The 13,936-nt window shown below is 37.4% G+C and overlaps 1 protein-coding gene across 5 annotated transcripts in view; it reads right to left on the bottom strand.

The window, feature by feature from the left end:
- Positions 1-13,936, bottom strand: part of LOC133835162 (protein spire) — a 59,192-nt gene that overhangs the window by 29,174 nt on the left and 16,082 nt on the right. For 4 of the 5 annotated variants that reach the window (XM_062265064.1, XM_062265065.1, XM_062265068.1 and 1 more), the window contains exon 2: positions 13,222-13,271. The exons of the other annotated variant lie outside the window; for it this stretch is intronic. In XM_062265064.1, the coding sequence (XP_062121048.1) occupies positions 13,222-13,271 (50 nt within the window). The remainder of the gene's footprint in view (positions 1-13,221; positions 13,272-13,936) is intronic. 5 annotated transcript variants of the gene reach the window in all.

Below are 13,936 nucleotides of genomic sequence, written 5' to 3'. Positions count from 1 at the left end.
AATCTAAAATTGTATAACCTGCTTGGTGGCGGAGTCGGTGGCAACCACCGCAACTACAACCGCAACCGCAGCTACAGTAACCACTTGAGAGACGGGCGCGCCTGCGTGTGCAACTACAACAGGTAAATGGGACACGAATTATCGCGATAATATCAGCCAAAATATAGAAATACAACACAAACCGCAGCATGGACAAGTGAATGGACTTACGAGTACTCATGGATGGCAAACTTAACATAAGCTATGGCTAGTTTTTAAATATATAGGAAAAGCTTCACCCTAAGCCTGATTGCTAACAAAATGGAAATTCGAAAAACAGAAATTAAAAAACAATTACACATAAGCTAACAAATTATTAAAGAAATGCAAACAAGTTATGGAAAAATCGTTATACTAAATGATGTGTGAGAAAATATATAGAAATATGCACGAAAAACACATTTCAATTAATAAAATTCGAATTACAATACAAAACTAATAAAGCAAACATTTTTAATAAGAAAAGATTGAAAAATTTTGAATTTCCAATCGATAACAATTAAGTAATTTTTAATAAGGAATTTTCATTAAATTATAGAGATAGTATAGTAATAAATGAATGAAGCCTTATCAAATTGCCGATTAAAATACTGCAAATAAAAAATATACCAAAAATAGTTGAATAAGTTCGGAAAATATACCATTTGGTTACTCTAAAAATGATTATAAAAGTTTGCTGAATACAGACACAAGCCATATCAACTTAGAATGAAGCCTAATATAGTTCAAAATACTAAAGGTAAAAAAATATACCAAATATAGATAAAAGTATTTAAAAAATATACCATTCTGTTACTCTTCAAATTAATATAAAATATATGCTGAATACATATAAAAGCAAAATCAACTAGTGAATGAAAGTCTTATCAAATTAGCGACCAAAATACTACAGATACAAAAATATACTAAGTAAAAGGTATAAATTTTGCTACTTCAGGAATTAAACTATCTATATGAAACCTTTCTGCAATCTTCTCTACAATTTGTAGATAAACCGTATATGACTCTATATATAATACAGTATATAATACTACAGATAAAACAATATACCAACTAAAAGGTAGTTCTATGTATCTCTAAATTCAATTCTAATATTATTTAATAGATACTCGCACTGTAAATATTGTCACATGGCACTTGGCAACATCGCTAAGATAGCCGCACCTGCGCCATCTGAATCCGAATCCGCAACTCGATTCTGGTTGCGTATCTTTGTATCTGCGGCCATAAATTGCGCCCACTTTGATCTTGCCACATTGAATGTAAAGTGCTTAATGGCCAAGTGGAAGGAAAAACCTTTTGTGTGGCATAAAAATTGCATTGTAATTTACGAAAAAAAAACAAACGCGAAAAAGAAATACATTTATTTCTCTTTTTTTCTTTTTTTTGTGTGTGCAACTGCAAATGTAAGTTTTTCTCGATCCATGTGTGATCTTTCCTTCTCTCTCTCTCTCGCTCTCATTCTGCCTCTCTCTTTCTGTCTCTTGGCTGGTTCTTTGCGCGTTCTTTTGGGCTCCCCAGAGATTTTAATCGTTGTCGCCGAGCGCCTTGTCAACATTTCAACGTTTTCAGCAGCATTTGCTGCTTTACATTGGCGTCGCATTTTTTTTGTGGCTCTGCTGGTCAGGTCGCTTGTCGTTTGTTGGTGTTGTGTTGTGTTGTGTGTTGTGCTTGGTCTAGTCTGTCTAGTCTGGTCTGGACGAGTGCTCTGCATGGGCCCAACATTGATCACGACTGGCCAGATACGACACCACAAAGACTCCCAACTACAAATGCAACTGCAACTGCAACTGCAAGTCTAACTCCAAGTGCGAGTCAAGTTAAAGAGCTACTCTTGGCTACTTGGCTGCTACCTGGTGGCTTCCATTCGCCACTCGTTGTCTTGTGCTGTTGTGTATCTGTATTTATACATGGCATTCTTTCTATGGAAACAATTGCATAAAATGTGAATCCTGATAGCGACAAAAAACCACAAGACAAAACACTGAACGCTGCTTGCTTAGGTCTACTGGTCTAGCCTAGAGATGGAAGCGTGACACGAGGCAAGGCACGAAAAGAAAATATAAAAAAATATTTAACAAATAATACTCCAAGAGTATATCTTAATAAGTCAGATGATCTCTCTTTATTTACAATTCATATTGAATAACTTTACTCTCCTTCAACTTTGTATATTACTCATTCACGCACCCATCACTAGCCACTTCTCTAGTCCCATGTGACGTTGGCTTGCCACTGTTTTGGGCCGAAGAATAGCCAACAGACCAAGCAGCAAAAAATCACCATAAACTAAAGTTATAGTTAAGCAGCAAACGTAAGATTGCTTTATGGCAGCCAACAAATGCTTTAAATCTTTTGCGGTAAAACACATTACACAGCAGCGAGTCTGCAATTGTCAGTTTTACATAAATTAAATATTAAGAGTTGCATGGCAAAGCACAAGCCATAAAATAAGTAACTGTAGTTGCGAAATTTGTCGATGAAGTGGGTTCTTTTTTGAGAGGAAATAATATGTGAAAGATCTAAAGTCTTTTTGTATATTATTATAGAAAAAGAAAATATATAAGGAAGTAACTTTACCTCTGAAATTTGCCTACAAAAATACTCTATTTAGTCAAAAAAGATAATTCTTCGGTTCTGTTCTAATATATAATATAATATTAAACGTACATTTTATAAAAGAACATTCATTTATCTTTCACCGGTATCTGTAGTTGCAAAATATGATGAAAAGGCGGATTCATTTATTAGGAAAACTAATCTTTCGAAGAGGAAATAATATAAGATATTAGTAAAACATATTTCAGCTGAAGAAGTAGTTTATATTTTAAAAAAATCATAAGCTAGTAAGGCAGTAACTTTACTTTTGAAATTTTCTGATAAAAGTATCCAAAATATTTAGTGAGAAAAGCTAATTCTTGGGTACGTAAAGAGAGTGCCCTTTTGTTCTCTGGAGAATTATCTTACTAATTTCATTCAATTACTTCTGTAATATTATCTCGCTAATTTCTTTAATCTTAGCTGCAAATTTATGAGCATTACCTTCAAATATTTGCACAATTTGCAACTCATTTGGCCAGCCCCAAAACGAATTGGTCAAGTCGCTGTCTAAACTTGAAGACAAAGTTCAAGAATAGGCCAACTTTGGAAAAGCCTTTCAAAAACACAGTCTCCCACTTGTGAACACACACATTATCACTGCAGTTGGTGAAGAGAGAGAGGAGAGAAGAGGGAGAGAGGGGATCACTGGCAAGGTAGAAAATAGAAAAGAGACCAAGCCTCTCAATCGATAATAATCGGCAAACAAGTTTCATAGTTTGACCGACGCGTCTCGACTTCGACGTCGACTCTCGAGTCGAGGCAAAACATAATCCCTGGGCGCATTGTTGTCTGTTGTCTTTTTGGCCAGGCGGCTATAACGGAACCGAACGGAACGAACAAAACGCTAATTGTGCACGCCTCTAGAACATGACTCAAATCAACAAAATAGCCATAGGCCATGCCTACAAAACTCGCACAGATATCAATATTTGGGCATCTGCACCTCCTCCCTCCCTCTCTGTTGAGCTGTGGGCGATGGCGGCAATGAGATAGCACAAAACGCTGGCGTTTAATTGGGTAATTGGCTCAAGTACCGTACGTTCAAGCCCGGCTATTACCACCAAGCCATCCAAATTGAAATACTCGCACATGACTCAAAAAATGGGCAGCACCCAGCTTCAACTTCCAACTCCGACTTCCCAAACTTCAAGTCAAACTTAATGCCACCAAATTGCAAGTGTCTGAGTGCAGGAGACCAGCTGGCTGTGGCTTCTTATGAATTGACGTCTGTTTTGGGCCAGTCTAACATCAAAGAAATAGAATACTACCCCAGCATAGAGAATGGGGACTCGAACTCGTGACTGGACAACCAGTCCTCCAAAAGAGAGACTCTTCCAGGTTCTTCCAGGTTCCCATCGCTGCAGCTGTTGCCTCACTCCCCATAAAAGAAAATATTATGGTATATACTTATGTATAGCAGCACATCGCGTATAGAGCGAAAAGTAACTGTTACTCGACAGTCAACAGCAACTGGCAACTGGCAACTCGTTTTACCTCCTCTTTCTATTTAGCTGAATATATGCAACTCGAACGAGGCAGCCTTTAAAACCCAAACTAGAATCGATAGAGATAGAAGTTAATATTCTAATACTCTAACTAAGATTAATTAGAGGGCAACATATTAATAAGAATTGAAGTGAAGCTGCTGACATTATATCTATTTCTACAAAACTGAATTTGTATTTTATGGAATGAGGATAGTCAAAATTAATCACTTATTTTATTATACTAACGAATACAATCCTTAATGCAATGAGATGAACCAGAGCGACTAAGGTTCTTCAGGCTAATAGTCAAAATAAATCCTAAATCCTTTATATAGTTAAGACATATGGTTGGTTAACAGCATTACTCTTTAATTTTTAAATATATACTGAGAGAAGTATTTATTCATATTTGTCAAGGTGACAATGATCAATTAATATTCAATATATGACTAAATCAAGTGAAGAATTTTGAAGGACTCTATTTCTGACATGTCTGGGAATGTGATGATGATCAATATACATCTAAATCAATTGAAGTATTTGTCCTAAATAGGATGAAATAAGAGGAGACTAATTAATTTCTGACGATTTGATTATCATGAAGTAATGATCAATTTGTCTTCGGATAAATTGAAGAATTTGTCCTAAATTTCATTCAAGCTAAGAGACTAAAGAGAAGTTTCTCTGAATAATCAATTTATATCGGAATCAATTGAAGAACTAGAATTAAATGTTATCTTTAGAAAATACATTTTATTATAGAGGAATTCATTCACTTCTTACGATCAACTTGTCTCTTGATCAATTGCAAAATTACTTCTAAACCTAATCGATGATAAATTAAACTGTAGAAAATTTAAAGTTAACTTTAGCTTCGTCTGATTTTCAACTATATTTCATATACAAAAGCAATACACGCTCAAGTTCATCTATCTTGACTTTGCAAAGATCTTGGCCAAGTTAATAGATGCTTTGCTGTGGCGAGTGTATCTTAAAGACTGGTTCGCTCTGGCTGTGAGTGTTGTGAGGCCTTAAAGTGGCAAAGCAATTGAACAAGTGAACAACAACTGCGAGAGTGTGTTTGTATGCACATTGAAGCCGGGTTTTGTCGAAGCTGAAGCTGAAGTTGGAGCTACGAGTTGCGAGTTGCGAGGCTGCTAGACCAGCCCATTCAAGTGATGCTTTAATGAGTCCTTTATCACGTCGACTCGCATGTGGCATGGCAATGGTATGGCAAGGCAATGGTTATAAGAATTATGGCTTCATTGTGAGCGCAATTGGTTCCCACAGCTATGGAAATGCTTGGAGAAAGACAACTGAGGGAGCAACCCAGAGGGAGAGCTGGAATCAATGCATTTTATTCTAATTTCAAGTGTTTGCACACTTGAACCTTACCCATTGTGATTACAGAGTTGGGAGATTTTCGATTTGGGTTTCACCTAACGGTCAAGCGGCAAACACTGGGAAGAGTGTCTGCCCAGGGGCAACTGTCAAATATTGACATGCATTCAATTAAAATGCGCAGTATTTGTTTAGGCGCCCCCCAAAAAAATTATGGAAATACGAAGAGAGAATAGATCGCGCTTTTGCCGCACACGTTGCCCAGTGGAAATTGGAAAGGGGATTCAGTTTTGGGTTGGAGATGGAGAATGAGAATGAGGATGGGCTGGGGATTGAGCTTGAAGTCACGACGCATGCAATTACAGTCAGCCATAAATACAATTGCTGCAAGAATCGGCACCAACAGCAAAAGAGTGAAAGAGAGAGAGGTAGAGTTGCTTCAGCGAGCCATGAAGTTGCCTCTTGGCTGGCCATGCCTAAGTCTAGGCCTAGGCTTTTATTTCTCTCCCTCTTTTCCCATCTCTCCCCACCTTCTCCCCCCCAACTTGCACACAGACAGCGCCGACAGCGTTTAGTTGATCGACACTTTTATGTTGACGTCGTGCGCGTTGTCATCGTCATCGTCATCGATGGATACCTCAGGCCTCTCCTCTCCTCTTCTCTCCCATCTATTCCTCTTCTTTGTGGCAGTTCTGGTGCTGTGCCTGCCAAACCAATTGATTGATTCCATAGAACAATGCGCCTGCGCCGCCGACAGCAAAAGGCAAACGGCACAACAAGCAACAGGCAACAGCTGCAGCGTCTTCAGTACACAGAGGAGAGGCACAGTGGGGCAAAGCAGTTGATATTACATAGATAAAAGTTTAGAGTATATAAAGTTAGTCAATTTACTGGGTAAACTTCAACTTCAAATATTAAATGTAGAATAACTTCGTTAGCGTCTGTCATGTTATAAAGTTTTTTTCTTTATTTTATGTTAACCAACACTATGAAAAACTATCGAAACATCGATTGAATATTAAGTGACACAGTAAAAGTAAAAGCCAACGTAAGAACACGAAGTTTTTTAACTTCTTTCGCTCTTTTATTTATGTATAATTTAAATATAGACAATTTCTAAACTTGGTAACTCTTAAAAATCGAATATCCTTGTTGCAGCAACAATGTCCTTAACTGATCATTTGCATATTCTTGTAGTAAAAAGAATTTACAGCTTTCTTCCTCACTTCAATTTACAATGGAAAACTTCTTTCTAGATTTATCAATTCTTATAGAAACATTACTATTATGTTATCTATCCTGAGAAGGAAATTATTTGCATCCTGTTGAAATGGTTATCTTTGACTTGCCGCCTGAATACAACTCGAATATTACATTACCCTAAATAAAAAAAAAAATACGTTTTCTTCTCTACATTATTTAGAAGCTGTCATAATGTTTGCCTGTCCTTAGTATCACATTTTATTACCAGGAAATTCGCTTAACAGCAACAAGTTGAAGTTGGGTAGTAGGTAGCTAGATGTTTAGTGGCTTGCTTGCTTTCCCAGCGCGACTGACAGGAAATCGCCCACTGTGCCCAGGTTCCGCTTATTATAAATGCGTAGCAATAACACACAGAGCACAGAGCGTGGTCACAGCCAGAAGAACAGAGATAGAGCTGGATAGAAAGACAAGAGAGTTGGAGCAACAGTTGGAGCTGAAGCTGTAGACGAAGCTAGAGCCAAACTCAGGCGGAGCATAAAACAAACGGCGAAGCACTCAACCAAGTCGATTTGTTGCTGGCCAAGTGGGGAGGCATTGTTTTTTTAAGGCAGCAGCAGCAGCAGCAGTTGCTGTTGCCACTTGCAACATTTGTTGGTGCCGTTTGTTGTGGCAGCAACAACAGCAGTGGCAGCAACAGCATAAGGTACCGAACCCATAAAAGTACGGGCGGGCCTCTAAATGGAACAGGTACGAACAGGTCTGCCAGCTGTTCACGCTCCAAAAAAAGCGCTATGACTTTTTCGCCAGAACAATGCCAGAGAATGCGAGGGAAGAGAGGCCAGAAGGGGGGAAACATGGGAGTACCTAAGCAAAGCAACAGCTTCAACACGAAATAAAAAAAAGACTTTCAACTGAGTCACCCCAGCAAACAAGACAAGATTACTCGAACGAACTCGCGCAAAGTGTTTCATTTCATGGCACAATCATAATAACAATAATAATATTTACAGCAAATAATTGTGCAATAATATTTGTTGTGGGCCAGACCTTGAAATTCAGAGTCAATCTCCAAAAACACACACAGAAGTGTGGTCAATAATTGCAAGACTTAATTGAGCATCAAAGTGGCAATTCAATATTCAAATAATATTTAAGCAGCTGGCAAACACAAAAGAGTACTACAGTAGTAGAGTAAATATTAACAAAAAATAATAACCAAGTTTAAGTGATGATAACTTGTGAAATAGAAGGGCAACGAAAGGAAAAGTTTACAGGTTTACAATAACATACAAAAATATAAATAAAAAACTTAATAAGAAAACACTTTCTCATATTAAAGAACTCACTAAGTATAGAAACTACAAAGAAGTCAAAGAAAAAACTGTATTTCAAAACTATTTGATATACCTTTTATCAATATAAGAATATATACTAAAATATGGTAGAGAAATAAGTTATAGTATTAAAAAAAATACTTGAAATATATATATTCTACAAATATAAAAGGAAATACTTTCAAATATTAAAGAGATCGAAATGAATAGAAACTATAAAAAAGTCCAAAGAAAACTGTTTTATGAAGCTACTTCATCTTTTTTTTATACTAAATGGTAGAGAAATAAGTTATAGTAATAAAAAAAATACTCAAAGTATATATGTTATTCCACAAATAAAATAGTATTATATGCAAATAAATGCATATCTCAAAAGAAAATTCATAGTTAGAAAAACTTTTTGATGCACTTTTTATATCAAAGTTAGCTTTTAAACGGTTATACATAGCTTGTCTATCACACTCTTTTTCTTTCTCTCTCTCTATCTCTCTCTCTCTTCCTCTTTCTGTTGTAATAGGAGTACTTATAACTCTCTTCTTTAATTTACAAGTCGTCAGTCGCAGAACATGTGTCAGTCGAATGCATTTGAAATGCTTGTAGTCATCAGTTTTGCAGTCATCCATCAACACCTTCAAGCTAATACCCTACACACATTCAACTCTTGCCTGTTAACTGATAACCAACAATTTGGGCCATGGCAATTTACAATTTTATCTATTCCTAAGATATGACAACAACTTTACATGACAACACAAGAAACAAATGGACTGAGGTAATGTCTAAATATTTGGATTATGTGGCGAGTTGCTTTTGATAAGATCTAACTACAGAGAAAAAGAGAGACATAGAGAGAGAAGCGACTTAGTAATTAGTTTTTATTATAGAATGGCATCTATTATACACACAACAGTTGGCACATGCAACACTAATTGAGGCGAATTAAATAATTTAAAAATTGCTTAATAATTGAGTGCAGCATTTAATTGTTTTACTTTTATAAAGAATCTAGAATATTTTATGTGAGTACCGTTTAGATGCCAAGTCTAAAACCTGCTCTTGGCAATTTCCGGGTTCAAAATCAATTAATCCATTATACGATTCATTCTATATTTATGGTTGTAACCCTTTACAATTTAATTACTTAATTTTCTATCTGTTTTATTTGCCTAGCCCCAAATTTGGGCATCTTTAGCAATTCGCCAACACACATAAGCCTAGCCCAATTTAAAAGAGCTGTCAAAGTGTAATCCTATTTTCTCAAATATCGAGTTGTCACCGGAGTTGTGCTGCGGGTCATAAGTTATCCCAAGAGTTGCCGCACCCACAACCAGCAATAATGTTATTGGTTAGATCGAAAACCTATAAACCAATTACACAACTGTATTCCCCTCTTCCCCGGTCTGTCAGTCAATGCAATGCTTTATTGGTTTATATTGTAAATTGAACTACAAATAGCGCACAATTGCTATTTATGGCAATGCAATGGGAAACACTGGGAAACACTCTCAGGGCAAGCCCTTTTCTTTCTCAGGTTCGGGTTCGATTTTTGAAGGTTTACGCATGCACTCGAGTGTGGTGAGGCGCATCCGACAATCCGAGGGGGAGAAAATTACTCACTAGAGTTGTAGTTGTGCCCTTGCTGAGAGCATAATACAATTAAAACAGTTTCAACGCATTTTAAGGGGATATTGCGACACCCAAAGCAGAAGACTGTCCTCAACGAACTCGAGGCCGAGGAAACTTGGCACAGCGACTGATCTCCATCTTAAAAGCATATTTAATTGCTGTTTAATTTCAAATTTAAGCTGCAGTTACTTCTCTGAGTGTTCTGCAGTTTTGAAAGCGACGCCCACCTCAAGAGATCTACGACATTTGGGGCGACCTTAGCTGCTGGCTGATGGCTTTTTGCCTAACCACAACAGGCAGCGAAGTCTTCCTGGTCGCTCAGCTTTCAGACACACATATCAAACTCACAAAGCTAACAGCTGCCAGTTAGTTAGTCAGTCAGTTAGTCAACGAGTTAGTTAGTCAGTCTCTGATCACGAGCCAATCCGGAAAACTGACTGACTTAAAAGCGGTTTCGTTGATGAAGACTTTTGCGGTTAGTAGACTGCCAGATTGTAATTTGTAGCATTAAGTAGTTGTATTAACTAACCAACTATATCTGCCATATGTATCTATGCAATGTATCTATGAACTGTGCGGTGTCGTCTTCACTGCTAATATCATCAATATCTTTTCTTTTTTGCATCATAATGGCAGGCAAAGAGTTACATGATATGTGCCAAACACAAAGTAAGTTCCGCGTCTTGGTCGACATTGTCGTCTCCTTGGTTTTGTGGATTGCGGATAGTTAGGGTTGCATAACTAAGCGAGCACTTAAGTCATGTATCTGACAGATACTTTGGCGCCCAAAAAAAAGCAAAGGTCAAACATGTTTAGCGGAAAATGTCACTGCACACGCTCTGGCACTCAAAATCATTGAAACTGAGCCCCCTCCTAAGCACCAGTTAGTCCCCCTCTGCTGCCCTCTTTCCACTCAATTTCAATTGTTGTTGCTGTTTGTTAAACAAACGAAACGAAACGAACCCAAGCGAAAATTTGCGCATTGCAGTCGCAATTTTTAACGCCCATTTTAGAGGGTGGGGAACCCCTTTTGGAAAAAAAAAACACAACCCCAATGCAAAAGCATATGAAATTTATGATAATTGCACAAAATATATTTCAATTTAGCTTGTTGTGTTTGTGGTCATCGCGTTGATCCAACAACAAAGTTGTCAGGTTTTTATTATGCATTGTATAAGAAGTCTGACTAAAAGTCAGCAATCGATTGGAGAGTTGTACAAATATCGAAGCAATTAGTCAGAGTTTTACTCAAGAACCTCTCATTAGCGAGAGGTAAAGATTTTAATGGTTTATTAATACTAACGATTGCCTTGACTTTTCGATAAGCTCAAAGATCAAGCAAAGATCAGCAAAGTGACTTTGAGTAGAATATTGTGTATAGTTGTTAGAGTATAATTTAGACAATCAAAATAGACAACTTTCTATCGAATACATCACTCTACAGGAAGTCTTAAAAGTCTTAGGCTTAAATCGAAGCTCAAATGGATTTAAGTTTGCAGCTTAAGAACCCATTATTTAGCGCATCATAAATGGATTGTTATAGGCAAAGAACTTGAACCTTTTAACGCATGGTAGCGTTTGCAAGAAAAGGTGGAAAATGTTTGGAAAATGGTATAAAATTGAAATTTTAGCAGGCCATAAAGCAAAATAGACAACAAGAAGATAATGTGTGAAAGTGTTGTTGTTGCAAGCCAACAATTTTACGGTAATTTCAGCCGAGAGATACTCACTCCCTAAGCTCCCTTTTCAGTTAAGTGTGAAAGTGTACGAGTGTGTGTATGTGTGTGTGTGTGTGAGCGAACGAAGAATGCATTTAGGTTGCGAGTTCCCACCAAGTGGCCAAGAGGCAAAACCGAGCGAGGAAATGCGCAGGCGCAGAGAATTCACATGATGATCGTTAGTAGATGTTGCTGCCGCTGTTGCTGCTGCCACGTTTTTGGGGGCAGCCCATGAATTGGTTTGGTAATTAAAACTACTCGCAACTGCAACACCAACGCTGCATTTAGCCGAAACAAAGCCCCCATGGAGAGTTCGTAACATGGAAGCGCGAGTTTCACTACGCCTTGATTTTAATGTATCTTTTAGTTAGCCAAGTTTAGCTCAGTCTTCTTCTCTCTCTCTGTTGTTGGTTGCTGGTTGCTAGTTGCCGTTTTCAATTAAGTATTGCTGCTGTTGTAATGGGTGTGGCTGCGTGTGGGAAATATGCAGCTGCTACTCAATGGAGTTCGCTCTTCTCCCCCTTTCGATCTCTATTTAGCATAAGGCAATTCCATTGTCTTGCATCATGTGAAAACAAGAAATAGTGTCTTAAAATTCTAGTAATTATACGAATTACGAAGAGGGTTCGGGTTCCACATCAGAACTGGGTAAACACATTAGACATGCCTATAAAACTCATAAAGAAAATATGTACATCATAATTTCTGAAAGGGTTTCTAATTTCTGGGTAGCTAGCAGAAAAAGTTCAATTACCGTGTAGAAAGCTAATCAAATGAATAGATTGTGGCATAGAAATCAGCATACAATGAGAGGGAGCAAAATAATATACTATAGAATAAAAAAAATACTGAGAACTCTTTTGTTTAGAAGAGAAACAAATCCATATACCGATAGTAAAGAAACTATCATGGCTCCAGCTAATCAAATGAATGGATTGTGGCTTAGAAATCATCATACAATAAGAGGCAGCAAAATAATATACTATAGCATATAAAATATACTGAGAACTCTTTTGTTAGAAAACAAATTATGTTTAATAGAGAAACAAATCTATGCCAGAAGACAAACTCACAATATTCAACATCTTTATACCGATAGTAAACAAACTATCGTGGCTCCAGCTAATCAAATGTGAAAATGTTGGCATGGAATTCATGAGAAGAAAAAGAATAAGAATAGAAAAACTACTGCGAACTCTTTTATTAGAAGAGACAAATCTATGCTAGAAAACAAGGACACATTAATCGATACAATAGTAAAGAAACTATCGTCTCTCCAGTTAATGGATAAATTGTGGATTGTAGATAGAAATCAGCATACAATTAGAGGGGGGAAGAAATATACAACTGTGTTGTTAGAAGAGACAAATCTATGCCAAAAGGCAAAGCACAATCTTCGATGCTTATATACCGATACTTATATACCGATAGTAAGGCAACTATCGAATGTTTTTGCCCATCAACAAGTCTCTTGATACCGTCATCGCACCTCTGATTGATTTGTATGCAAATTGGGAAATGTGGCGCTTTAATCTGGAGAATCTATTGCTGCACATGTCGCTGGCATTTGAGAGAACTAACTTGGATATTACCATAAATCATAAAAACTTAATTAAAGCCCGAACCGGAACCAGCCAAAGAGCAACAGCAACAAAATGCCCACAGACAATCGAAATTTCAACGCATTTACAGCGACTTTATGAGCCATAATTCTAATCTCTAATCGGTAAGCACTCTAAAATAGCCCAACTGTCTCTCTCTCTTTCTGCGGTTCTACACGTGAAACATTTCAAGCTCTTAACGAGCTATTAAAAACACACACAAAAAATATATAAAATAAATGGTATAAAAAATAAGAAAATTTGAACTCACCTTTCTATGAGAGACGAGGTACGATGTGTGATGATTGTGGTTGTCGAAGGCTGTGGAAAGAGACGGAAAACGAAAATAAGGAAAATATATTAATGGAATTGCATAAAATTGTCCAATATAAGGAGGATATCTGTCAATCAATTAATAACATTAATGATAAATTGACTCGGTAAACGCGTAACGAGCGCAACTTGCAATTAAACTGTAAACTGTAAATTGTTGACTTTTTCCAATTGCATTTTTTGCATTTTAAATATGCAAACTGTCTCTCAGTCTGTCTCTCTGCCCCTCGACGTCGCTCTCCCTTTCTTTCTGGCTTTCTGGCTGCGCTTTGCACTTCCGCACTTCGATGGCCAAGCCCCGAACCCGAATCCGAAGCCAAGTCCAGAGACAGTCACAGAGCCAAGCAGAAATTGTAACAAAAATAACTACATAAAACTCGAAACGGGTTCAGCAATCATAAACATGTTGTGCAAACATACGGACATGACTGGGCCAAGACGAGGCGCTGTTGCGGTTTGTTTTGCAGGGTGGGGCACCTGACATGGCCAGCAACAGCACCACGGAAACACAAGCCAGAATGCTGCAGGAGAATGCGTGATGCACTCAAAGATACCCTGGAGGGTTGGAGATTTAAGCAAATAACATACTATAAAGAAGTAATCGTGATTAAAGTTTCAGAACTTTGAAAATATCTTGAAATTGAAAGATATTC

Source organism: Drosophila sulfurigaster, chromosome 2L, assembly GCF_023558435.1.
Source record: "Drosophila sulfurigaster albostrigata strain 15112-1811.04 chromosome 2L, ASM2355843v2, whole genome shotgun sequence".
NCBI lineage: Eukaryota > Metazoa > Arthropoda > Insecta > Diptera > Drosophilidae > Drosophila > Drosophila sulfurigaster.
This window is presented reverse-complemented; position numbering and strand designations above follow the sequence as displayed.